Source organism: Pelodiscus sinensis, chromosome 1 (assembly GCF_049634645.1).
Source record: "Pelodiscus sinensis isolate JC-2024 chromosome 1, ASM4963464v1, whole genome shotgun sequence".
Lineage (NCBI taxonomy): Eukaryota > Metazoa > Chordata > Testudines > Trionychidae > Pelodiscus > Pelodiscus sinensis.
Window position 1 is genome coordinate 106,900,098 of NC_134711.1, and position 25,157 is coordinate 106,925,254.

A 25,157-nucleotide genomic window follows, 5' to 3' on the forward strand; every position below is an offset into this window, starting at 1 on the left:
ATTATGGAGTTTGCTGGTGTCAGGCAGTGATGTTTCAATCTCAGAGAATATGAATGACACTTTTTTCCCTCCTTTATAGGGAGATTATGTCACTGCACGTAGCTATTACAAGAAAGCTTTACAGCTGGTTCCAAACAGCAAGCTGCTGAAGGAGAATCTGGCTAAACTGGATCGCTTGGAGAAACGATTGCAGGAAATCCAGGGAAAAGATCAGACGTAGCTAGTGGAAGGAGCTTTGTGCCCCTTGCAGAAGAATGAGGTGGAAGCCCACCGGCAGAAGAGATGAAGGAGCTGTGAAATGACTCATAATTAAAGATGGCTAATTTGGGGCACATATGCATCACCAAAGTTGCGGGAGACCCATCATTTCTATTAGGGTATGCTGAATAATGATTGAAAGCCCTGTTTTAATAAAGATGTATGTTTGGGTTTGATGCATATTGCTGCCATTAGCACTGTAAGTGGGAGATGTACCTTTGATGTCCTGGTCTCTCGCTTCCCAAGCTGGATGGGCTGTAGAAGCAAAGTTTCATCCATTGTGGCAAGGGATGGAGCAGTACTTCTTGTTAGTCAACATTCACCCATCTAGCCCACTTAAGGAGTGTTGTCAGTGGTTTCCAAAACATGCCCCATGAAGTCCTTCTCAACCAGGACGATGGTGATAATGATCAGCAGAGCATGTCCCAAGATCATTACAGGGGTTAAAGCTGGAAGAAAGGGTGGCCATTTTTTAGGGCCCCAACAATACATTGAAAATGACTCCAAGGAAATGGAGAATTATATCTGGACACTACAGTCTCTGAAAGTGATGAGTTTAAGACTAGAGCTGCTAGTCCTTTGAGGAAAAACCTCAGCTGAATGTTTTACTCTGAAGATAATCATTTTTGTAACAACTCAGACTCACGATATCAAAAAATTGTCAGAAATCACATGACTTTTTTGCCCAATCAGAATGACTATTTCTATGAAAAAAAAATCGGAACTCCCATTGGTAATGTGGAATTCTTAAATGACTCCACCTCTTCCCCTCCCCCAACAAAATCTATATTTTTAAATATTGAGTGGGACGGCAAGTGTGCCTCAGATTATGAGCATTTATTTTTGAGTGTTATTTATTTTAACTTATAATAAAATGTTTAATATATTTTTCTCTGTTTATAAGAGTTGGACAGCATCCTTCCCAGCTAGCAGTATGGCTTGTGGTCGTTGCTTTTATTGTATAAAGTTAGAAAATAGGGGGTTTGTTTGAATAATTGTGATTGTGTAATTGAGGTTGTGTTTGAATAATTCTCCCTCCTGATATATTAAATTGAATGTTGGACCAAATATTCAATACGGCAGTGCCCAGCCCATTGATTTGTAGAGTCGCACCAGTTGAGCTAAGATAAGAGTTTGATCTGTTGTCAGTAGTAGAGGGAGTTGAGAAGGTTAGATGGGGCAGTACATGAATATCCTACTTTTTCACTCCAGCCAGCAGATCATCTCACAAGTTTGTTATTCTCATCTTAGCCCCCATTATGAAACCATCATACAGTTTGTTTCAGCCCGGTTGCCATGTCTTTGCTGAAGGTCATTGAATTCATAGTGTGTGGTTCAAGTTGGGACTGAAGAGCATTCACACAGCCCTATCAGGGAAATCTTGCATGGCACTGGCCCGTGGCATGAACCACTGCTAGTAGGGTGTTACTATTGTGAGCTCTAAAAGCACTCAGGAGTAAATTAAAGACATCTCTATAGTTAAGCATAATCATGGGATGATGATGTGGGTCTTTCTGCTTTATTCAAGGGGCTTGATTCCTAACTGCCACTTTTTGTTGGCAAAAATCACAGATAATGAGTCTAGAAGTCAAAAGATTATCACCCAAGCAGAGGGCAAATTCAGTGGCTCCAGTGGTAGGGCTGAAGCACACCCACACAGGATTATGTTCAGTGATGCTGAAGAGTATTGATTTAGCGTCTGCATATAGCCAGATTATTCTTTGAGTGCTTACTGAGGTACATTCCATGTTAGATTTTTCCCTCAGTAGTATCTTTCGGGCCAGCTCTAGTGCCTTCTGGTGCCACACCTTCTCAGTTTTTCTTACCACTCACGATGGTTGCTGGAACAACTCTTGCTTCAGCAAGGCATTTCCAGTGGTTTGTTCTCTCCATCCGACTTTCTTAGTCTTTGTATAGTTGTCATGAAAATAATGCTAATGTAGATAGTTAGATCCTCTCTCTTATCATGAAGTCCCTTGACTTCAAACCTTGTGCCTCCTGTATCAAGCCTATGCCTATGAGCAGCCCACACTCCAGTTCTCTGAAGTGTCTGGGAGAGGCTCGCGTAAGAGATTTGTCAGGACTTTAAGCCTTGTATGAAGAAAGACAGAGAGGCTGGATTGAGGTCTATCCTAATGGAACCATCTCTCAGCCTGGCTTCAGAGTCAAGCTGCTCAGACTCAGCACAGAGCACTTTGTTCTTGATACAGCGTGCTCCTTTGGTTCTGCACAAATCCCAGCATCCTTTTCCATTTCCAGTGCCAAGGAAGAAATGTAAACAGCGCTGCTCTGAGAGAAAGAGAAGCAAGGGGAAGGCAGAGGAGTGCAGCCTCGGTTGGGCCACTCCTCCACCCTGCTTCCATAGCAGCGCCGTCTCCTCCACACAGAATGTTGATTCTGGTATGGAGCCCCCAACACCAAGAAATCATTGTGACACCAGCCTTCAACCCCAGAGGCCTTTGCAATGACCGGGGACTTATTGCTCTCAGGACCTGCTAACTCCAGTGGGATAACCACTGACTCAACTAGCAAGAGCTGGAGAGAGCATAGTGGTCCAAGCTCCTTCCCAGCACCAGAACCCCCAATACCTTCGATAGGCAAACCAATCCTGTTCTCTTCTACAAGGTCATATCTGGTCCACAGATCCTTGACACCAATCAACAGAAGTGAGAAGTATCATTCCTCCCATAGTCACCTTGGGAGGACACTTTGGGTATGTCTAGACTACATCCTTCTGTTGCCAGAGGGATGTAAATTAGACATACTGAAATTGCTAATGAAGCGGGGATTTAAATATCCCACGCTTCATTAGGATAAAAATGGCTGACGCTTTTTGATGATGCGGCAATTTGCTGGCAAAAAGCGGTAGTCTAGACGGGGATCGGTTGACAAGGAAAGCCTTTTCCGACCGATCCTATAAAGCTCGTCTAATTTAAATCCCTCTGGTGACAGAAGGATGTAGTCTAGACATACCCTTTGAATCCAGGATGGAGCCCTACACTCATCCCAAGAACCACCTGTCTTAATCCCCCTAGAATCTCACTGGTACCTGGTTAAGTGGACAGTGGCCTGTGCAATGGTCATTCTGGAACTCATGAGGGTTTTCCCCAGTACCAGATCCACCTTTCCATCGGTCATAGTTGCTTCCAAGAGGAAGGGCCCCTGTACCACTCTGCTCGGTATAGACCCTGACTCCCATACCAAACATGGCATCAATACACAGGATGTGGGCCCCACGTAGGTAATTGAGGCTGAAGAAAAGGAAGATGCCTCCACCCATTCACAACACCACAACCATGTTCTGCATCAACAAACAGGGCAGAGCAGGCTCCTCTGCCCTATGTCAGGCCATGTCTACACTACTGGCTAAATCGGCACTTCAGCACTGGATGTAGTGGTGTCATCCAGTCTGGTGAAGACATGCTAAATTGATGGGAGAGCACTCTCCTGTTGATGTCTGTACACTCCCTCCCCAAGAAGGAGAAGTTATGTTGACGGGAGAGCATCTCCTGTCAATACATACCACGCTGTACACACTGCTATAAGTCAACATAAGTTACGTCAATGTTGATCATATAACTTACATAACAGAATGAAGGTAACTTAGATTGACTTGGAATATTAGTGTATACCAGCCCTCAGGAGGCTATCATCTATGGGACTTTTGCATGAAGCATGACATTCACCTCAAAGTTTCCCATCTTCCAGGAGCATGGAACACCGTGGCAGATCTTTCTCCTCCCACCATGAATGAATGATCCCTTCCTCTAGAGGTCCCCAGGGTCATCCTCTGAAGACAGGGATCTTGCCAGGTAGGCTTGTTGGTTCTCAAGCAGAACAGGAAATGACATCAATTTTTGTTCACTGCACCAGCACATCCCAGACTCCCTTTCAGACAGCTTCCTGCTCCATGGACAGAGCTCCTATTCTATGCATTTCCTCCAGTTCCTCTGGCACACATGTCACTTCTAAAAATCAAGTGAGGCAAGGCGAATGTTATTCTTATATCCCTGGCATGGCCAATACTGAGAGTGTTTCAGCATGCTACTAGACTTATCAGTAGCACCCCTACTACCACCCCCCTCTGCCCAGACCAGATGTCACAAGACCACGGCCACTGCCTCCACACGTCCCTTCACCTGACTGCATGGAAGCTCCGTGGCTGAATCCAGAGGAACAAGCCTTTTTGAAACAAGTTTGACAGGTCTCGCTGGTTAGTAGGAAGCCATCTACTAGTGCTACCTACCTTACCAAGTGCAAAAGTTTCTCAATGTGATTGTCCGAATGAGGCCTTTTTCCGACTCAGTCTTCACTTACATCAGTTCTGGACTACTTCATCTAAAACAACAAAGCGGGGCCCTTGCATCTATCTGGGGGTGCACTGAGCATCAATTTCAGCATTCCATCAGCAAACGGGGGTAGTAAGTTTTCTCTCATAAAATGACAATCCGCATTTGTAATAGGTTAGAGAGCCTTTACTGTCAAGTTTGGGAACTGGTTCACCCATAGGATTTGAACTTGGTCCTATCAGAACTCAGAAGCCTTCCCTTTGAGCCACTAGCATCATGTCTTCTGCTGTTTCTCTCCGGGAAGGTTGCCTTTCTGATGGAAATTACCTCAGCCAAATGGGGCTCTGAAATAAGGGTCCTTATGTCAGAAACACCGTGCACTGTGTTCTTCAAGGACAAAGTTGAGCAACATTGTCATCAGTCCTTCCTGCCAAAGGTGACTTCGCAATTCCATACTGAACAAGCCATTGTCCTGCCAGTCTTCTTCCCAAAGCTGCACAAGAATTCAGAAAAGTGGTGACTTTTATTGGATGATAGGTATCTTCTTGTCTTCTACATTGAGAGGAGTAAACCATTTCATGGATCTATGCAACTTTTTTGGTAATACCAGAGAGGAGGAAAGGCATGCCGGTTTCAGCCCAGAGACTCTCATCCCAGATAACCCCCTATATTCAGGCAGGAATGTTCCTCCACCTGCCATTTTGACTGCTCATCCCATAAGAGCTCAGGCCTCTTTAGCAGCATTTCTGGCCCAGGTTTCCACCCAAGGTGTCTGCAGGGTCACAACTTGGTCATCAATGCATCCCTTTTCATCGCATTGTACCATCACCAAAGAGGCTCAACAGGACACCTGGTTTAGGAGAGCAAATGTTACAGAACACATGTCCATGAACTCTGAGACCACCTCCTTGGGAAGTGCTTGTGAGTTATCTAATGCAGAATGGACATGGGCAAGCACTCAGAGAAGAAAAAACAGCTACTGACCTTCCATAACTGTTGCTCTTCAAGATGTGTTGCTCGTGTCCATTCCACAACCCAACCTCCTACCCCAGCACCAGATGGTGCTAGAGACCACTGAGGAGAAAATCCCTGGCAACAGTGCATGGAGTACACACATTCGTAATGTGGAATGGACGTGAGTCACGCATCTCAAAGAACAGCAGTTATGGAAGATCAGTATTTTTTTTTCCAGGAGCTCAGGAAGACTGTGAAGTTGTCCAGGGGCTTGACACTAACAGCTGGATGGGAACTGATGGAACCTTTGCATTTCTGTGCTTCTCCTTCTGGATCATCTTCATTTTCTATAGAGATTAGTTCCAACTAGGACCAAGTGTATGTCTGTATTGGTATTTGGGGACCCGTTCACACCTGCAAAAATTATATTATTTCTCTTCCATCTCTGCTACCTGCCTTCTTGCTTATACTTGTTTTTGAGGGACAGAGCAGCAGCTAAATCTCTCTTTCTCTCTCCCCCCTACAAAGGAAAGATGCTTATGCCAACGCAGAGACTCTTTGAAATAACTGAGGTTCAGGGCAAGTGGCAAAGGTATGTGCTGTGAATAACTTAGTGCCTAATCCCATGAGGTGTGTGGTGCCATCAGTTAACTTCCATTGACATTAAGGAGAGAGCTGACATGTCAGAAGAAAGGTCCTTTTTGCATGGTATTCTAGGCTCTGGAGTGAGAAGGATACTATTGAATAGAGTCATGTCCTGCATGTCAGCTAAGCTATTGTTTACAAAGATGCTTGTATCAATGCCACGTGCTATCCCATGAGCCATAGCTTCCCTAGATGTGTTTCCTATAGTCCCACAGCACTTTGACACCTAGCCGAAGACAGCTGAGGATGCAGGGATGAAGGTAATCGGAGTTGGGTGGATGAGAGAATCTTTTGTTTTTAAAAATTGTATAAAATATAAACTGAGCCACAAAAAAGTAAGTTAGACAGAAATAAAGTATATTCCCTCTGCCCCACTCATGTGTGACTTTAAAATGTGGCCAATTAGTTTATTTTCCAAATAAAAAAAAGTTGTATTTTTTAACACTACTCTGAGGGGAAGGGTGTTTAATTTTAGCTGAAAGTTTTTTGTGTGTCTTTTCTGACTAACCTAATAGGAGGGCTGGGTTGTTATCACGATAGCATTCAATCAAGGCCATCCCAACCTGCTAAAGCTTGTCCTTTTGTAAATGTTGAATAGGTTTCCCTGAGCCAGGGAAAATATATCTGCCATAATCTATAGGAGATATGCATTACTGTGACACTGCTAGCTTCTCTGATGGGAAACCAGAGCAGCATGAGGTGGTTGGTTTATCTGGAACACATGTTTATGCTCCTTGTGTTGTGATATCTGCCTGCTGTCTTTGGTCTTGTAAATTTCAGTTGCCTGCCAATGCACAAGAATAATGCTCTTGTAAATTTAGCTGGCAACATGTGGATCTGCAAAATGGTTTAACCTCAGCCTATTCACAGCTATGAAAGGCTGTATATTGCCCCTCCTGAAACAAGTTTAAGGCAGCCTTTTGGGACAGGAGAGCTCATTTAAATAATCCCTCTTTCCCTAACTAGCACTTTATGACCCAAGCCCATGCCAAATAATAGCGTAGAAACTGAGTATCCTGCTTCCTGGCAGAGTTCTTGGGGAATTGACTAAAACTCTGATACTGCAAAGCAGTTAAGCACACGCGTAGCTTTAAACCCGCAAGTAATCCTATTGGCTTCAATGGGACGACTTCCGTGAAGTGCTTTGCTGAATCAAAGCATTAATCTTGTGAAAGGCTTACTGTAGGTAAGGAATAATAATGGCCCAATAATATGCAATGGGCTGCCTCAGCCAAAAGGAAATTTTAGTGTGAAGATAAATAGAGCAAGTTAACCTGTGATTAAATTGATCTGATTCAAATTAATGGTAGGAAATATTCTCTCCCTTTGGTTTTTATGTAATTCATAAAATAAACTGTGAATTCTTTGTTTCTGCCTACTGCAATGCTAAGCATGCTTAGTATGAATTACAAATGCATATTTTGCTGAAAACCTTAACAGAGTGTGGCTCTTTTCCTTATGAAGTGGCATTATCTAAACACACCTGTACAGACGCACATCAGCTTAATCCAAAGTGGAGAATTAACCCAGAGCTGTAGAGTGAGGACTTTTCTGCTAATTATATATTTCAGTCTCAAATAGCAAACTAAAAAAATGTCATTTTGTTTTCTTGGGGGAAAGAGGAGGGAGTTAGTTGTATTTTCTCACCCAGAATTATGTTCTGAACGAGTTGGTCTTTTGGAAGTTTGAGGGTTTTTTCAACATGTAGCTTATTTAAAATCCAACACTCTGTTTCTCCCTTTCATCCATCTTTCTAAATAAAAGATTTAGGAAGGACACTTTTTTAATATTTTGCTTGGATATTTTTGGGCTAGATTTTCATAAAATCTAGGCAAGTCATTCTGGCTAAGCAATATGTATGTGCATCAGATAAAATGGCCTTCATTTCAGACTGAACTAGACCACAGATAAAAGATGCGAGTGAGAAGGAGCGCTCAGAACCCCAAGCAAAGTCATGCCCGCTCCCAGGTGTACAATTTCTAACATTCAGAGACTGAGCCCCTACCTACAATCAGCAGAAACTGTAGCTGATCAGCACCTTTGAAAATCAAGCCAATATTATGCAAACTATTTTTCTTGTGATTAAAGATGAAGGTTTTAGTTTGAGCTGTTACTTATATGCTCCATAAACCCCTGCTTCAGCAAACCGCTTATGTGCTATTGAAGTCAATGTGTGTGTTTGCATCTGCTTGAAATTTCAGTGCATTTATCGCACACCCATTCCTGCTTTTCATATGTAAAAATAACAAGGTTTTGAAAACTAGCCCTAGATCTAACTGATCTTTTGCTTTATGGGGGTGGGGGACCTCATGCAATAGTTTTATAATGTAGGCATTTTCTTTTCTGTCCACTTAAACAGAGCAACAACAAAAATCCCTTGGTTTACAGTAGTGTTTTAATGTGACAGAGCTGAGTAAGGTGATCTTCATAACTTTGTGCAAAATTGCATTGCCATGTTTATACTGACTCACTGAAAACTTTCTTCTGGGAAATTTGTCCCAGCAGCATCCTCTGTGAAAATTACAGTGTCTACAGATTTTTTTTTTTACTATAGAAATCTCTTTGCCTGAAGTGGGTATTATGCTACTTGCTCCTTCCATTGTGTGGGAGTTATTTGCATTGTCTGTTGTGCATATGGTTCTTATTTCTGTACCTCTGTTTGTATCAGTTATACATATCTTATTTTTTAAAAGCCCACCAATTAGAAGTGTTTATAAATTAAATTCACACTTAAGCAGCTGGATGTATGTCAGTAGTACCATATTTTAAAAAACCTTTGCTTTTTACTGTGGGATACATTTTTGCCTAATGGAGTTATGATTGGAGAAGTCTTTCCAAAAGAAAATGTATGCAAATGTCTATTTTATATAAAAGTGAGAAAACAAACCACCGTGTCTGGTTTTGTTCTGTCAGATGTGGGATTCGCTACATCCTACAATAAACCACCCATAAATAATTTTACTTAGGACTGTATTTTGCCCCTCACTCTGCTGAGTAGCCCCTTACTGCAAATATAGTACCATTAACTTCCATGACCACTCATATAGGAGGGTGCTCTCAGTATAAGTATTAGAATTTGGACCATAATAAACAGTAAACAGGACAACAATCAAAGGCTGCATGAGGCAAATGGCAACAGCTGATATGTGCTTAAGCAACATCATCAACAATTAATCTGTTAATAAGCACATTACTACGGTGAAAATAGTTTATATATACTAGGCGATATCTGGAGGAAATGTACCAGAAAAGAGCAGGAGAGAAAAACAGGAAAAAGAATCTCATCTAAACTTCTTGCCTGAGGTTGTCAGTTTTTCAGGGCAGTGAGCATGCCATTGCATGTCTGTAGAGCTTCTAACACCAGGGGACTCCTTGCTGATCAGTGCCTGTGTGGAACTATCACAATACAGATGATGATAGGAATCTTTGCTGAAAGCCTATTTCCCATAAGCCCCAAAATCTAAAGCCATGTGCACAACCTAGGCTGTGGTCTGCCTTCATTGTGGGTGTACCGTATTTTCCGGCGTATAGGGCGACTGGGTGTATAAGACGACCCCCTATCTTTTTAATTAAAAGATAGGGTTTCATCTTATACCCCAGCGCCCCTCCACCTCCTTTGCTCCCGGTGTCCCTGGTCTGCTGGAGATGGTCCCCAGCAGACCAGAGGCACCGGGAGCAAAGCCGCCAGGAGCGCCTGGGCTGCCCCCCCCCCCCCCCCCCGCCGGAGCCCCTCCGCGGCTTTGAAAGCCTCGGGGGAAGCCGGCGGGGGGGCATCCCAGGCGCGCATGGGCTGCGCCCCCGCCGGAGCCCCTCCGCGGCTTTGAAAGCCTCGGGGGAAGCCGGCGGCGGGGCATCCCATGCGCGCCTGGGATGCCCCCCCGCCGGCTTCCCCCGAGGCTTTCAAAGCCGCGGAGGGGCTCCGGCGGGGGGGCATCCGGCGTACAAGACGACCCCCGATTTTTGGGGGATGTTTTTTAACATCAGAGGTCGTCTTGTACGCCGGAATATACGGTAAATCCCCTGGAGGGAACTTGCATGTGAAGGCAGAACATGCCCCTTAACATTCTTCAGTCCTTAGGTGGCAAAATATTTATTGATGGAGCTTGTGGGCTAAGCCTTGTATATAGAGATATCTGTGGCACCCTGTACATTGCTACATGCAGAGAAAACATGACCTGGATACCAGTGGGTGTGTGTGTGGCTTTCCCCCTTAGCTCAGGAGAGCCTTCCTTTTGTTGTTTTACAGGGGTCTGAGGCTCCAAAGCCTTCGGGTGGCAAAACCAGAGTGAGAGGAGGTTAAACGGGGCACAGGGCTCAGACCTCTTTCACCTCCCTTTGTATCTCCTTCATGGCTATTGCAGAGTAGCCACTGATGAACCTATCCATTGATGTTGCTGCTCTTTCTAATCTACCACCAGAGGTGGAAGGGGTTGGAGGGTGGAGCACTAAAGCAACAGCTATCTTGTCAGGATTGCTCTTCTTCCTTGACACAGATCTTCTAGGCTGTGGGATATGGCCTCCTAATTCCACAGCCTCCTTAACTCCTCCCACCAAAGGAGGCACTTCCAGGTAAAACTCTGCAAGAGTAACTTCTGAGGATTTTTCTATAGCATGTTCTAACTCCATATGCAAGCCTAAGTTTATATTTCTCATTCTGCTGAGTGATAGTTCATGTTAGGGCCTTGCAGATTGACTTTCCTGTTGGAGAAACCAATTATGAGGTCTGGGTATATTTTTAATAAAATATGTTTATTTTATGCTAACTACATTAGTCCTGGAACAGAGGTGGTCATAAACAGCATGCACTCAAACTCCTCTTAAAAGAATCTCACCCAAATGTGGATGCCCAGCCTCTAGAGAACAATTCTATCACCAGAATTAGCTCTAGTTAGTGATTAAAGTGGAGAGCAAGACTCCCTTGCTACTTGCCATAGCCTATCTGAAAAGAAACATCAAAAAACTAACAATTCAAGCATTTTCCTCAATAACTATGCACTTTTCACACGCTAAGGCATATATGTATAACAGCCTCCCTTGGGACAGCTGCCATAACTATTAGGTCACTCCTGTTCTGCCCCTACGCATGTTGAAGTAGTACTTTACTCTGCAAGTACCACCAGGGAAATCCAGAATATTTTTAGTGGGAGTGAGAATGGTAGCAGAATTCAGTCCCTTGAGAGCAAATTATATTTTCTTTGGCCTTCAAATGCTTTAAATGCATTTCAAAGCCCCTTATTTTTGCAGCTCCTCTTTGCAAAGGCTTCTGGGGTGAGTAGACCAATGCTGGGGAGGCACACATTGTGTCTAGATAATGAGCTATAGTGTGCTTGTTCGAAAACTAACCTACACTGATTTTTAGATTTACTAGACACCTCAGTGAACAGATAAGATCTAAATCCCAGAGCATTGTTCAATTAACTCTGATTTGTCTCTGTCCCAGAGCTATTATCCAAAACAGAGAGTTGACTTGCCACACCTTCACAGTTAATTATTTTCTTGCTACAAATGCTATTGTTTAAGGCATGAGATTATTAGTCTCACAACTATAGTTGTTCTGGAAGGGGTAAAGAAAATACAGCACATATTTCCATAGCCTGGAAAGTTAACTCAAACCCTGAGATAATAGGTCCAGAGTAAAACTGGTAGAACTAACTACTAAAAATGCCCAAGGGTTGGGTGCAATAGAATCCATATCCAAATCATCCCTGCTCTTGATTTATTTAAAACAAATCAAAGCCAGCGCCAGCATTCTCTCTTTTTAGTCCATAGCGATGCATTTTTAATCTGCAGTTACACAGGGGTGACAAGATGAAATTTTCAAATAAAGAACCGTCAGAATCAAACAGAATTGTAAATCTCAAAAACTGAAATGAATTAAAAACAGGACTATGTAGCACTTTAAAGATTAACAAGATGGTTTATTAGGTGATGAGCTTTCGTGGGCCAGACCCACTTCCTCAGATCAAAAATGATCTGAGGAAGTGGGTCTGGCCCACGAAAGCTCATCACCTAATAAACCATCTTGTTAGTCTTTAAAGTGCTACATAGTCCTGTTTTTTGTTTCAGCTACACCAGACTCACACGGCTACATTTCTATCACTATTCTGAAATGAATTAGGAACTGGAAATCTGAAAATGGCCCAGGGGATCAAGTTTCTCACTCTGCCAAGTTGGAGTGGGGCACGGGGAGATATCAGTGTCACACTGGTGTTGAAAAGGGGGTAGTCTTGGATCCAGCCAGGGACAAGACATTAATAAAAACCCCTGTTCTTGCGACAGCATTAAATAGTTGAGTGTAGGCTGGTTTTTATGTTATCGCTGGCTCATTTTTGGCTGTAACAACCAACATTACAAATCTATGCACCCTTTTTAAATGCACAACAATAGATTTAAAGCATTTGAAATGTAACATATTAAGCAAGGCTTTCAGTTTAACATTATTCCCTTTAGTTACGTAGTGTCTTTGAAGGGGAATAACCTTCCCAAAGCCACCCCCATTCGACAGGTTTTTAAATGGTATTAAAGATGTCCTTCAATCTGCACTTCGTGTATGACTTGTCCTTTTTATGGGGAGAAAATAGAATAAGTTTAGCTGGCCTGGAGCTCATGTGGCAGTTGTAGCCTATTTTCTATAAGCCAAAGCAAGGCAATCACATACAAGGGAGGGAAAAGAATAGCATCACTGGAAAATGCAGCTTCTGTCTCCTGTGCTGTCACTTGCAGCATCATTGCTGGAGACTGACAGGCCCAGCACTGCAAACCTGGCAGGCTTTTATCAGTCTGGAACTGTTAAGACATGACCTTAAATGCCCTTCTGGTCACAGGCTCACAGTGCTTCAAAGGCTGTCTTGACCAGGTAAGCCAGACTCTGCTTTGACAGAAGACAAAGGACTGAGATAGGAAAGAGAAGAAACGAGGAATCCAAGGAAGAGAACATGAGGCCAGGCCAACAGCTTGCCTCCTGACTGTCATTCAGAATTTAGCTGAAGCCTCTGGAGGTGGAGATATCTGGTTCCCTTTTGCTAGCCTGCAGGCCCATGGGGGGGACCAAGGGATAATTGCCCCGGAGTCCAGTGATCAAAAGGAGCCCAGGGCGGCTGCTGCAGCAGTGGCTAGAACCCTGGGCCCTTTAAATCACCACGTGGCATTCTCTGGGTGACTCTGGGGGGTAGGGCACCCCATAGTCTAGACAACGCTGAGGGCTGGCTGTCCCAGCCCCACCCATTCCAGGAGCGAGGAGCCTCCCCCCCCCAACTTTCCCAGGGGCCTGCAGAGGTTGTCAGCTCTCCTACTGGCCTGGTCTGGTAAAGCTGCCTTTCAGGATCAGAATAATGAAGTCCCAGGGGCATCATGGTGGATCCTATTGGCCCAGGAGATCATGTGTGTGAAGCCCTTATAATAAAGCTTGCTTCTTCCAGCCCACTTGCCCCCACTGCTCTTGGCTACTGATATCTGGACAAACGGTGTCCAAGAAGGGAGAGGTCAACTTGCTCCCATTAAAAGGAACCAAAGTACATTTTGCTGACTTCAACTCTAAACATGTCTCTCCATTTCTAGAACAGTTCAGCTTATTTGTTTTGCCAGCTGATGCCTTTACTAGTAGCCCTGAACAGCCCTTATCACAGGTTCTTCTAATTTAAGCTATCTAACTTGCCCCCATCTGACAGGTTCCAACTTTTATTGACTTTCATAAGCAATGCCATGGAAGCCAAGTTCGCTTTTGTTACCCTATTTACCTTAGGTCACAGGCTTCTGCACAACAAGGACAGACAGACCCCCACATAAAATGATAGGGCTAGATCCCAAGCAGGTGTAAACTGACATAGCACCATTAACTTCCTATCAGACTGAAGCGGGGTTACAAGTGGAGTTCTTCAGTGAGCAATCTTGAAACTCAGATTACTCCATGGTTTTAATAATGACATTAGCAAACAACAACAAAAAGGAAGATGCTCATGAAATTTGCTGATGAACCTAAGCTTGGGAGGCATCATCAAAGCCAAGGAGGATCAGAATTTTGCACAGGAAGATCTTAAAGACCAGAGCACAAGAACTAGGATGAAAGTCAATAGTACAAAGGCATGCCTATTGGGTGTAATGAGAATTTATCCTACGATCAGGGGACGTATCAGTTTGAAGTGACAAGAAGACGAAAGAGACCTAGGTGTGTGGGATCATGGTAGGATTATTCTGAGAGACCAGTGTATTAGGTGAAGCATTTCCAGTTTCCTCACCTGTGAGCAATGCTGGTCACCTCTTTTCCAGAAACCTGCATTTGATTTGGAGCAGGCATAGATGTGAGCTATTAGCATAATCAAGGGAATGGAGGGCTGGCTTATGGGAGGAGACTGAGAGAGCTTGGCTTGTTTAGCACAGAAAAGGCTGAGAGGGGATATCAATACATTAGGTGGGGGTAAATACCAGGGAGGGTGAAGAGCTGTTTAAGATAAAAGACAATGTTGGCATGAGAACAAAAATGGATCTAAGCTGGTATTGGACAAATCCGGAGTAACTTAAAATCCAGAGTAAACATGAGTGAAGTGTTTCAAAGGCAGAAGGTCTGGCACAGCCTGGCAGTAGGTGTTTCGGGAGTAAACAACTTAATTTTAAGAGTAAGCTGGAGAAAATAAATGCAGTTGTCTGCTGGTGGGGTTTTAATGGTAGGGCTCAACACTCCTGTGGCTCGCTATTATGTTCTCCCGTTCATACTTCAGGGTTTCAGACAGACACTATCAGGGGTAAGAAATGGATTTCCACACCCACCACAGGTATTCTGGGAGGCTTCTTTTAATAATCTCTGCTCTGACAGCCCAGGGATGGCCATGGCTGGAGATGGCTCGTTGTGGGGGGAGGGCCAGGACTCTGAGATGGTGTGGAACATTCTCTTCCTCTCAGATACTTGGCTGGCTGCAGGCCTGCTGATGGGGGTGGCAGAAGGGCAAAAGGGGTAGCTGCCTTGGGGCCCGGTTAGTGTGTGGATGCTGGGTGGTGTTGGTGACCCATGCTCAAGGCTGTCCCTATGCATACACAGAGTATGTGGCTGCATAGGGCACCCAGAAATTTGGGGCACCACCAGAACACCAACACTTACCTGCTGTCCTCGGAGCACCCCCAAATTATGGCAACATGTGCATGCAAACACAGAAGGGGCAGGGTAGTTACCTGGTTATTGTTGCCATCAGTACCTGCTCGCTCCAGGCCGCCTGAGCCCTGGAGTCAAATAGCAGCCTCTGCAGCAGCCTACAATTCAACCCCCCTCCCTGCTAATGTCCCATGGGGAAGGCATAGAAGGGGAGGGGAAGAACACAGCTGCTCAAGGCCGGGGATGAGAACAAGTCAAAGGGACAGGGAGGGCATATGGGCATATAAATTCTAAGGATGGCAAGGCCTCTGCTATCTATATGAAGTCCAAAAAGATGAGCTAGTTTGTCCCATGTGGCTGTGAGCTCTATGACACTGTGATGTAATGGAGCAGGTTGGATTTACACTTGACAGTGTTACTGTACTTCATGAATTGGAGGGGGAGCTGTGTTAGTCTGTAACTGGAAAAACAACAAATAGTCTTGCAGCACCTTAGAGACTGACAGACATGTAGATGGTATCGTGAGCTTTCGTGGGCGCAACCCACTTCTTCAGCTGACCCGGATGTACTTCTTCAGATGTGCTTCACAAGGTGGAGCGGAGGTGAGGGATTCCCAGAGCTTGCTTCTGTTGTCTTCGCTTGCTGCTTCTGTGTGAGGATAACGAAGCCTCTCTTGGGAGGAGGTGAACGTGCAGAGACAGCAGGACCAAGCCTACCAGGCAATCCTGACTAACACAGCAGACATCCTTCACCTTCAGTGTGATTTAAACCCGTGGAGGCTGGGCAAGGCAAAGGCCAGCCGAGGTGACGATGAGACCGATGACAGACTCCCAGTCTATAATGGGAGTTAGGAACAGAGATTCCTTTGAGGACCCAGTTGTATCAGGTTAGATGCTGTACAAACACAGAGCAAGAACAATCTGCTCTCCAGAGTGCCAGCTGCACCTCAGTTTCCCCTGTAAAATGCAGCGGGTTATGCCCACCTTTATACAACCCTTAATGGTTCTCAACCGAACGCTGCTCCACACCATCATCAGAGCTGCAACTTAAAAGCTGCCCCTGAAGCTCTTCATTTGTCTCCTGAACAGGTACGTTGGGCAAAAAGGTTGGTTTTCAAAAAGACCGTTTCCTGTTCTCCCCAAAGGACAGGCTAAAGCCACCATGATGCCATCCGACCTCCCACATAGCTGTGAATAAAGGAGGCAACCTCATTAGGTTAGATGCTGCACAAACATCAGCCTCGCCCCTACTCTGCCCCCCAGCCCATTCCACTGCAGTGGTTGGTGATGAGCATCATGAGAGGGGATTAGAGCACAGGGTTATTGGAGTTCTAGGGGCTAAATTAGTTTCTCAGCTACTGAGCATGGAAAGGTACAGAATGGGCTTATTTCAAAAAGGAAGGCTAGAGTCTGGGGTGGAAGGATGGCAGGGAGGAAGGGGGACAGATACAGAAAGCTGTCACTGCCTCTTTCAGTGTAAACTCTGTAGAGGGGCAAAGATCCTGCAGGATTATTCTGCTACAGTTGATGGGGGTCACCTATTCAATGAGGCTTCCCATGAAGTCTAATGGAGAGGGAGAAAGGGAGGCCAAAGGGGCAGGCCTGAGGGAGGAGTCTAGATAGAAATTGTTTGGGACCCCTCTCTTCAGGTGGCTGATTTGCAGCCCAGTGACTCCACCTGCTGAAGATGATTCACCCTCCTCATTTATTAATGACTCCCTGGCCTTGAGCTGCAGCTGTGGGCAGGTTTAGCCTTTTTATAGTAGCAGTGAAAACCAAAGTAGTGTACAGGGGAAAGATTAGTTGTGTTAGCTGTTGTTCTAAACTGGCTTGTTTCCCTTTCCCCCTTTAGTGTTTGCTGGCTGGGGATGGCAAGTTGTTTTTAGTGTGATTTCATATGGCCATGGCAGTACCTGTGCAATTCCTCCTGTTTGCTTGTCTCTTCACTCAGTGTGGTAAGTGAGTTCCTTTTGCTCTAACTCAAAGGCAGGAGACTGGAGGTTGTAAGATACCTTGCTGCTGGCCCAGGTGGTGCTTTGTCTAGAATTCTCACTCAGTCCCTGCATAAGGGTCATAATGAAATTCAAGGACTTTTGAGGGTTATTTTTCTCAATCCAGAGAACAGGTAAGAATTCTAAGCTCCTCTGTGAGGACCAATCTGTGTCTCAAAGTGGGCTTGTGCCGTGTGGCTTTACAGCTAATGAGCCAAGCTCCAAATCTGTGATCCATCATCATGACACCAGTGAGATACTTGGTCAAAGCTCAATGTTTGTCCTACCAGGAGTTACATTGTGAAGCAGACACCACTTAAAATCTCCTCTGGATGGTTGGTTTCATTAATGTTCCCATCTCCTTGACCCTTATGTTTCTGGCTCTTGGTGGCTGATATCTGTGATATGTATTTTAGGATAATAGGAGTGGGCTTTATATTTGTGTGTGTGTGTGTGTGTCTCTTGGTATCACAAGCATCTCACTCCCTGATCTCCATGTGCAATGGCTGATTATGGAATTGATCATGCAGGATTTCTCTAAATGGTTATAACTTGAGCAGAAGCAGTTGTTACCCCCTTTCCTGTAGGACTTATCTGCTATAGGGCCCATTTATTTTTCTCCTTTCTTCAGGAGAGATTCCCCAGTCAAGATAAACCGTAATGTGGCTTTGCAGGTGTGGACAAATGCTGTCAAATAGGTAGAGTCTACTAAAGTCACTTGAACTGGTGACCTAAGAAAGCTCTGAACAAGCTTAGAGCAGCATTCTCCTCCTGATAGCGTTTCTGCTCGTATAAAGCCTTCCTAAATGTGCCCCTTTATTAATTACAATACTAGTGAGTATGTCCTGGCCCCCAAGAACTTTGCTGATGCGGGACTTTTTCTGAGCAACACTGACTGAGGAAAGGGGTAACCCACAGTCAGCTCTCCGGAGCAGAAAGGGTAAGGAAAGTAACATTGTGCAGGGGGATCCTATGGCCCTCAGAGCAACTTAAAAATGTTTTTACTTGAGGATCACAATAAGATAAGCTTGGAAGGGTTATGTCTAGTAAGTCAGTTTCACTATATGCACACAATCTGAGAAATATTTCACTCAGTCACTTCCATTGACTAGTAGACAAGCTAAGAAAATGCCCTTTGAAAACTAAGTTTAATTTGATGTTTACTTTGTGTATTTTGACATGGGATGATGCCCATTTGTGTGATTAATGGTTATAAACTTTACTTTTTAATCAATTTAAATTTTTCACAGTGTCCCAAAATTGTTAGGGAAACAAAAGAGTTATGAGGACAGTGGATGTCAGGATTAAAAAAAATAAAGAGGCTTAAAAATACTTGATTTTTTTTTTTAAAACTATTTCAACAGAAAATTATCAAATTCTACAAAGATTAACAATAAAAAGCCCAGCTGGGAATGATAGCTAAATTATTGATTGATATTCCTTTCAGTCCACTTTGGTGCTTGCTATTTCTCCCTTGTTAATGTGCCTCTCCCCATTTAGATCAATGGGCCTCTCCCATGAAACTTTTGTTTCTGATCTCATAATAAGTAGGGTTCTGCAGGGTTCTGTTTTGGGACAGATTTTGTTCAATATCTTCAACAATTTAGATATTGGCATAGAAAATATGCTTGGTGGTAACAGCTTTGGAGGATAGGGTCATAATTCAAAATGATCTGCACAAACTGGAGAAATGGTCTGAGGTAAATAGGATGAAGTATAATAAGGACAAATGCAAAGTACTCAACTTGGGAAGGAACAATCAGTTTCACACATACCGAATGAGGAGCCTAGGAAGGAGTACAGCAGAAAGGGATCTAGCGGTCATAGTAGACCACAATCTAAATGAGTCAACAGTGTGACACTGTTGCAAAAAAAAAAAAAAAAAAATTCTGGGATCCATTAACAGAAGTGTTCTGAGCAAGCCATGAGAAGTCATTTTTCTGCTCTACTTTGTGCTGATTAGGCCTCAATTGGAGTAGTATGTCCAGTTCTGAGCACATTTCAAGAAAGATGTGGCGAAATTAGTGAAGGTCCAGAGAAGAGCAACAAGAATGATTAAAGGCCTAGAGAACATGACCTATGAAGGAAGGCTGAAATAATTGGGCTTGTACCCTCTCCGTCTTCTCCTTTCCAAACTAAACATGATAGTGGTTTTCAGGTATCTAAAAGGGTGTCATGAGGAGGGAGAAAAATTGTTCTCCTTGGCCTCTGCGGATAGAGCAAGAAGCAATGGGCTTAAATTGCAGCAAGGGAGGTTTAGGCTGGACATTAGGAAAAAGTTCCTAACTGTCAGGGTGGTCAAACACTGGAATAAATTGCCTAGGGAGGCTGTGGTATCTCTATCTCTGGAGATATTTAAGAGCAGGTTAGACAGACATCTATCAGGGATGGTCTATACGGTACTGGGACCTGCTGTGGGGGCAGGGGACTGGACTCGATGACCTCTTGAGGTCCCTTCCAGTTCTAGTGCTCTATGATTCTAAGAGTGACTAGCCAGATTAAAGGATGAGCAAACAAAACCCCTTCGAAGGCTCTCAAAGGAGAAACATTTACCGAAACTGCAGGGCAGTGTTATGGCTGAGGCCATATAGAACAGGCCTGGGCAAAGGCTCCCCTCTTGCCTCGCCCCACCCACACGCCACTCAGAAATGCTGCTGTGGCAGCATGGTTTTCTTTTAAAAACTGAGAGTCTGGGGAGGGGGGAAGCTTTAGGAGCTGCTCCCGCCCCCAGACCAATTCCACTGGCCGGCTTCTGGCCAGAAACTGACCAATGGGAGCTGCCTGTTCCAATAACAGGCAGCCATAAAGCACAAGGGGCGTCAGAGCACATGGCTGCAGCCTGTGCAGGGGCAGGGCAAGCCGGGAGGCCGATTCAGGAACCGCTGCTGGCTGGGATGGCTCTTGGCAGAGCCTACCTCTGGCACCCCAGCTCCTCCCTTCCCCAACCCTCTGCCCCCCTACTCCACATACCCAAATCCTCTCTGCCTCCTCTATACCCCCTTCCAGATCTGGCACCCCAATCCCCTGCTGCAGATCAGTCCCCTTCTGCTCCAGCTCACAACCCAAATTCCTGCACCCCTTCCTCTACCCCAATTCCCTGCCCTTGGTCACAATCCAACCCCCTGCACTCCAATCCAGTACCCCAGGTCACAACTGCCTCGTTCACCCAACCTTCCTCCCTTACCCCAAGCTCCCTTCTGCATCCCAGATCCTGCACCTTCTCCATTAATATCATGGGACAGTGTGGCCCTCAACCACTTTCCAAATTCTTGGAGTGGCCCTCCCTCAAATTATTGCCCACCCCTGGTATAGAGCCATGTTCTGTCGCATCTGCTTGTGCAAGAGCTCCCAACTTTTAGTAAGTGGAATCTTTGGACCAGCTTCTGGTCTCGGTTGGACCAGTATTTGGGTACGTCTAGACTAATCTACATGCCTCTGTCGCCAGAGGCATGTAGAGTACCTGGCATAGGAAAATGAAGCGGCGATTTAAATCGCCACTTCATTTAAATTTAAATGGCTGCCGCGCTGAGCCGATCAGCTGTTTGTCGGCTCAGCGCGGTAGTCTGGACGCTCAGTGGTCGACATCAAAGGCATTTGTCAACCTCCCAGGTATGCCTCATCCCAGGACAAATGCCTGGGAGGTCAACAAATGCCTTTGATGTCGACCGCGGAGCGTCCAAACTACCGCGCTGAGCCGACAAACAGCTGATCGGCTCAGCGCGGCAGCCATTTAAATGAATGAAGCGGCGATTTAAATCGCCGCTTCATTTTCCTATGCCAGGTAGTCTAATCGTACCCTTGATTGGAAATGATGTCCAAGGAGTTACTTCAGTCTTAAGCCAGTGTAAATCACATCAGATTCCAGCACTCTCTGTGCATAGAAGCACAAAGCTGTAGCAAGGCAACTTGGGGTATGTCTACACTACAAAGTTAGTTCGAACTAACGTCCGTTAGTTCGAACTAACTTTCATAGGCGCTACACTAGCGCTCTGCTAGTTCGAACTTAATTCGAACTAGCGGAGCGCTTAGTTCGAACTAGGAAAACCTCATTTTACGAGGATTAAGCCTAGTTCGAACTAGCTAGTTTGAATTAAGGTCTGTGTAGCCCCTTAATTCGAACTAGTGGGAAGCTAGCCCTCCCCAGGTTTCCCTGGTGGCCACTCTGGCCAACACCAGGGAAACTCTACTGCCCCCCTCCTGGCTCCGGACCCCTTAAAGGGGCACGGGCTGGCTACGGTGCCCATGCCAGGTGCAAGCCTGCCAGCACCCAGCCAGCAGACCCTGCACCTGGCACGGCTCGAGCCAGCCACCCGATGCCCCCCCAGCCCTCCCCCTCTTCCCGGGACCAGGCTGGCGGCTCCCGGGAGCTTGCCCGGGACCGCAAGAGGCAGGCACCCGCCTGGTCTAGAGTGGACATCGTGGACCTCGTCCACGATCTCTGCACTAGGCACAGGAAAGTGGCCATCTAGGGCAGGAGAGCTGCCAGCCTGGCCACCCAGGAGCACGTGTGCATGAAAATCAAGGGGGTCCACTGAGACCCCCAACCCTGAGCCCTGAGCTTACAATGGCCATCCTGGGTCAGACCAAAGGTCCATCTAGCCCAGTAGCCTGTCTGCCAACAGCGGCCAACCCTAGGGACCCTAGAGGGGATGGACCGGAGACAGTGACCAAGCCATTTGTCTCGTGCCATCCCTCTCCAGCCTTCCACAAACCTTGGGGAGGGACACCACTCCTATCCCCTGGCTAATACCACTCCATGGACCCAACCTCCATGACTTGATCTCACTTCCCTTTAAACTCTGTTCTAGTTCTAGCCTTCACAGCCTCCTGCAGCAAAGAGTTCCACAGGTTGACTCTTTGCTTTGTGAAGAAGAACTTTCTGTTACTAGTTTGAAGCCTGCTACCCATTCATTTCCTTTGGTGTCCTCTAGTCCTTCTATTATGGGAACTAATGAAGAACTTTTCTGTATGCACCATCTCCACCCAACTCCTGCTTTTAGAGACCTCTATCCTGTCCCCCCTCAGTCTCCTCTTTTCTAAGCTGAAAAGTCCCAGTCTCTTTAGCCTCTCTTTATATGGGACCTGTTCCCAACCTCTGATCATTGTAGTTGCCCTCCCCTCTCCCAGCCTCTCTCTTCCCCTCTCCCACCTCCTTTTCCCAGTCTCCCCCAGTTTTGCTCAATAAAGACAGATTCCATTTTTGAACACAATTGTCCTTATTTTGTACATCAAGAAAAGGGGCTAGGGAGGGGTAAGTGGAAGGAGGTGAGGGAGGAATGGGGTACGAGCCCCCGATGGGGAGGACTGGGCTGGCTCTGCAGGCTTCTGGGGGTGGAAGCTCTCCTGCAGCCCCCCAATTGTCCCCTCTCCCCAGATGGCAGCCTGCAGCAAGTGCAGCCGGTCTGATGGCCGAGTGCAGTGATGTGCCCAGTGTGGGCACTCAGGGCACTCCAAGCCAGGACTGCTTTGCAAGCAGGGCACCCCTGAGAACTGTCTGTCCGGGGTGGGGGTCAGGATCCTTTAAGTGCAGCCCTCGGCTAGCCTGAGACAGCATCTCCACGCTCTAAGTCCTCCTCTGATGCCCTGCCGGCACTGCTTCTGGCCATCCTTAAGCCCGGTTCAGGGTCTACTTAATGTGGACGCGCTAGTTCGAATTAGCAAAACGCTAATTCGAACTAGTTTTTAGTTCTAGACGTGTTAGTTCGAATTAGTTAATTCGAACTAAGTTAGTTCGAATTAGCGCTGTAGTGTAGACGTACCCTTGGTGTACTGTCTAGATTAGACCTGAACAGTGAGCCAGTAGTTTCTGGTTTGACTTCCCATGTGTTCCATTGGTGTTGTGGTGCTGAGTGTATTATCATTGAACTAATGCTGTATTGTTCACAGCCCACTCGAGTTCAGCAACAGGCCAGCTGAATGGTGCAGGAGAATTGCTGTTGTCTCCTGAGGGGAGGAGCCAGGAGGCTGAAAATCAATCTGTCTCTGAACTGTCCAGCCTGGGGATAGCGGATCCTGGTATGAGGCATTACTGTTAATAACTCTCATCTTTATATTGCAGATCTTAATATCATGCACATGAGTGTAAATTGTGATTAATAATTTCCTGCAAATGAGACAGGCTGCAACATGTTTTTTGGCAGCTCCATGACACAAATACATTATTTTCTGCTGGGTGAGACTTGTTGGGTGGGTGTTTTTTTCACCACGCACATCTGAGATTGCAACAGGTTTAGTGTGAACTCCATGGCTTTTTACAATGTCTAAAACCCAATCAGGCACAACTGTCCTTCATCTGGCCACAGTCCTCTTTTCTCTGTTTGTATCTCACCTTTCAAAGATACAGTCACATCTCAAATGGATTCAGGGACTGTAAGTCTCCTGGGACTGTGGGGCAACCTGAAGCAAAAGATTGCAGGCTGGGCTTGTTCAATTCTGTCAGAGAGATGATCTTTTGGAACTGGCTCTCAAGCTGTCCATTTGCATATTGCAACAAAGGGCTCTTTTTAAACTTGAAAGTAGTAAATGCTGAATTCAATTTGTTTTGCAACATTTAATAAACAGGGGCCTGCATTGTACCCCATGCATTTGCTGATCAAAAGTTATGGGCACTTGTAAAGTTACCTAACAAGTTCTTTCATCAACTGCTGAGTGACTGAACAGCTTTGATACGTTTTGATGAAAGCTGAATTATTATGCATCTTTGCCCTTAAGACAAATTGACTTCAGCCTCTCAAACATTCTGATCTATTTTCTAGATGCACTGTGCCTCTGCACTCCATAGATTCTCCATCTGTGCTCACTTCATTTTAAAAGTCAAACTTTTATTTAAGGCTTTGTAATCCAGTATTTAAACATTCATTTCCCGATATTGGTCAGTAGGGGAACTGTGCTATTTAGGCTATGTCCACACTACAAAGGAAGATCAAAGTGCCACTGTCAGTCTTCCAGGGTTTGAATTGGCGGTCTAGTTAAGATCACTATTTCAAAGTGAGAGGGGCACCCTGATGCCAGTAACTCTGCTTTCACAAGCGTAAAGGAAGTTGACTTCCTGCAGTATAGACCGTGCCAAGTTAAGCTACTTCAGCTACGCATCTCAGTTCAACGTTGTCCTGTAGTGTAGACTTACCCTTAGACTCCTGAAACTGTAGACTTGTATGTATTGATGTATGAGTACGTAACGTTTCCCTTTCTGTCTCTGGTGCAGGGTGGAAGTGTGGCGTTCGTCCCATTGACTTGGAAAACCACAAAAGCTTTCTGCAGACAGGATTCTTTTCTAGAATTGTTGGAGGCAGAAATTCTGAGGCTGGGGACCAACCCTGGCAGGTGTGTGACATGAATACAGTAACTTCTTGAGGGACATTCTCCCCTCCTTCTCCCCCCCCCCCCCCCTCCTTCCAAGGCATAGACTGTAACAGAGTACATTTGTTCATTAAGGCACCTAAAACCCAAATGCCCTTTTCTGACCTGAATCTTAATTTAAGATCCTCCTGTTCTCTAAGTCCCTGGTGTTTCCAAGGTACAAATTGCGTACAGTTTTGGTAATCAGAATGTTAGGTGGTGTGCATTCACTCAATTCAGTAGCCCTCTGCTGATTTACATCTACTGAAGAGCTCGTCCTCCGTGTTTAATATGTGAGGCATTTTTGTGTCTGTTTGCTTTTGGGGACCAGTTCATGCTGTTCACAAAAGAATTGGATGTAATCTGTGGGGTGGGCTAGTTTGAGCATTTTCCCCCTAAAACTGATAACTCTGGGGTTATGGCTGACCTTCAGGGAATAAATGCCAGACTGTTAGGGACATAACGTACAAAAATTGTCTCTTCCATAGGAGGAAACTGCCCACATTTAATAACAGTATTGTGTACCAGCCTTCAATTCTAGTGAGAAGTGGGCTGTGCCCACGAAAGCTCATGATACCATCTACATGTTTTGTTAGTCTAT

The 25,157-nt window shown here is 45.3% G+C and overlaps 2 protein-coding genes across 8 annotated transcripts in view; both read left to right on the plus strand.

The window, feature by feature from the left end:
• TMTC1 (transmembrane O-mannosyltransferase targeting cadherins 1) overlaps window positions 1-9,032 on the plus strand; it is a 224,796-nt gene extending 215,764 nt beyond the window's left edge. For all 6 annotated transcript variants that reach the window (XM_075940705.1, XM_075940703.1, XM_075940711.1 and 3 more), the window contains one exon: window positions 80-9,032. In XM_075940705.1, the coding sequence (XP_075796820.1) occupies window positions 80-220 (141 nt within the window). In that variant the 3' untranslated portion in view covers window positions 221-9,032. The remainder of the gene's footprint in view (window positions 1-79) is intronic.
• Window positions 9,033-12,206: 3,174 nt separating this feature from the next.
• Window positions 12,207-25,157, plus strand: part of OVCH1 (ovochymase 1) — a 72,501-nt gene continuing 59,550 nt past the window's right edge. The window contains exons 1-3 of one of the 2 annotated variants that reach the window (XM_075940722.1): window positions 12,207-17,182; window positions 23,105-23,233; window positions 24,423-24,541. In XM_075940722.1, coding sequence (XP_075796837.1) covers window positions 17,125-17,182; window positions 23,105-23,233; window positions 24,423-24,541 — 306 coding nt within the window. In that variant the 5' untranslated portion in view covers window positions 12,207-17,124. The remainder of the gene's footprint in view (window positions 17,183-23,104; window positions 23,234-24,422; window positions 24,542-25,157) is intronic. The other variant, XM_075940721.1, reaches the window with a different exon arrangement.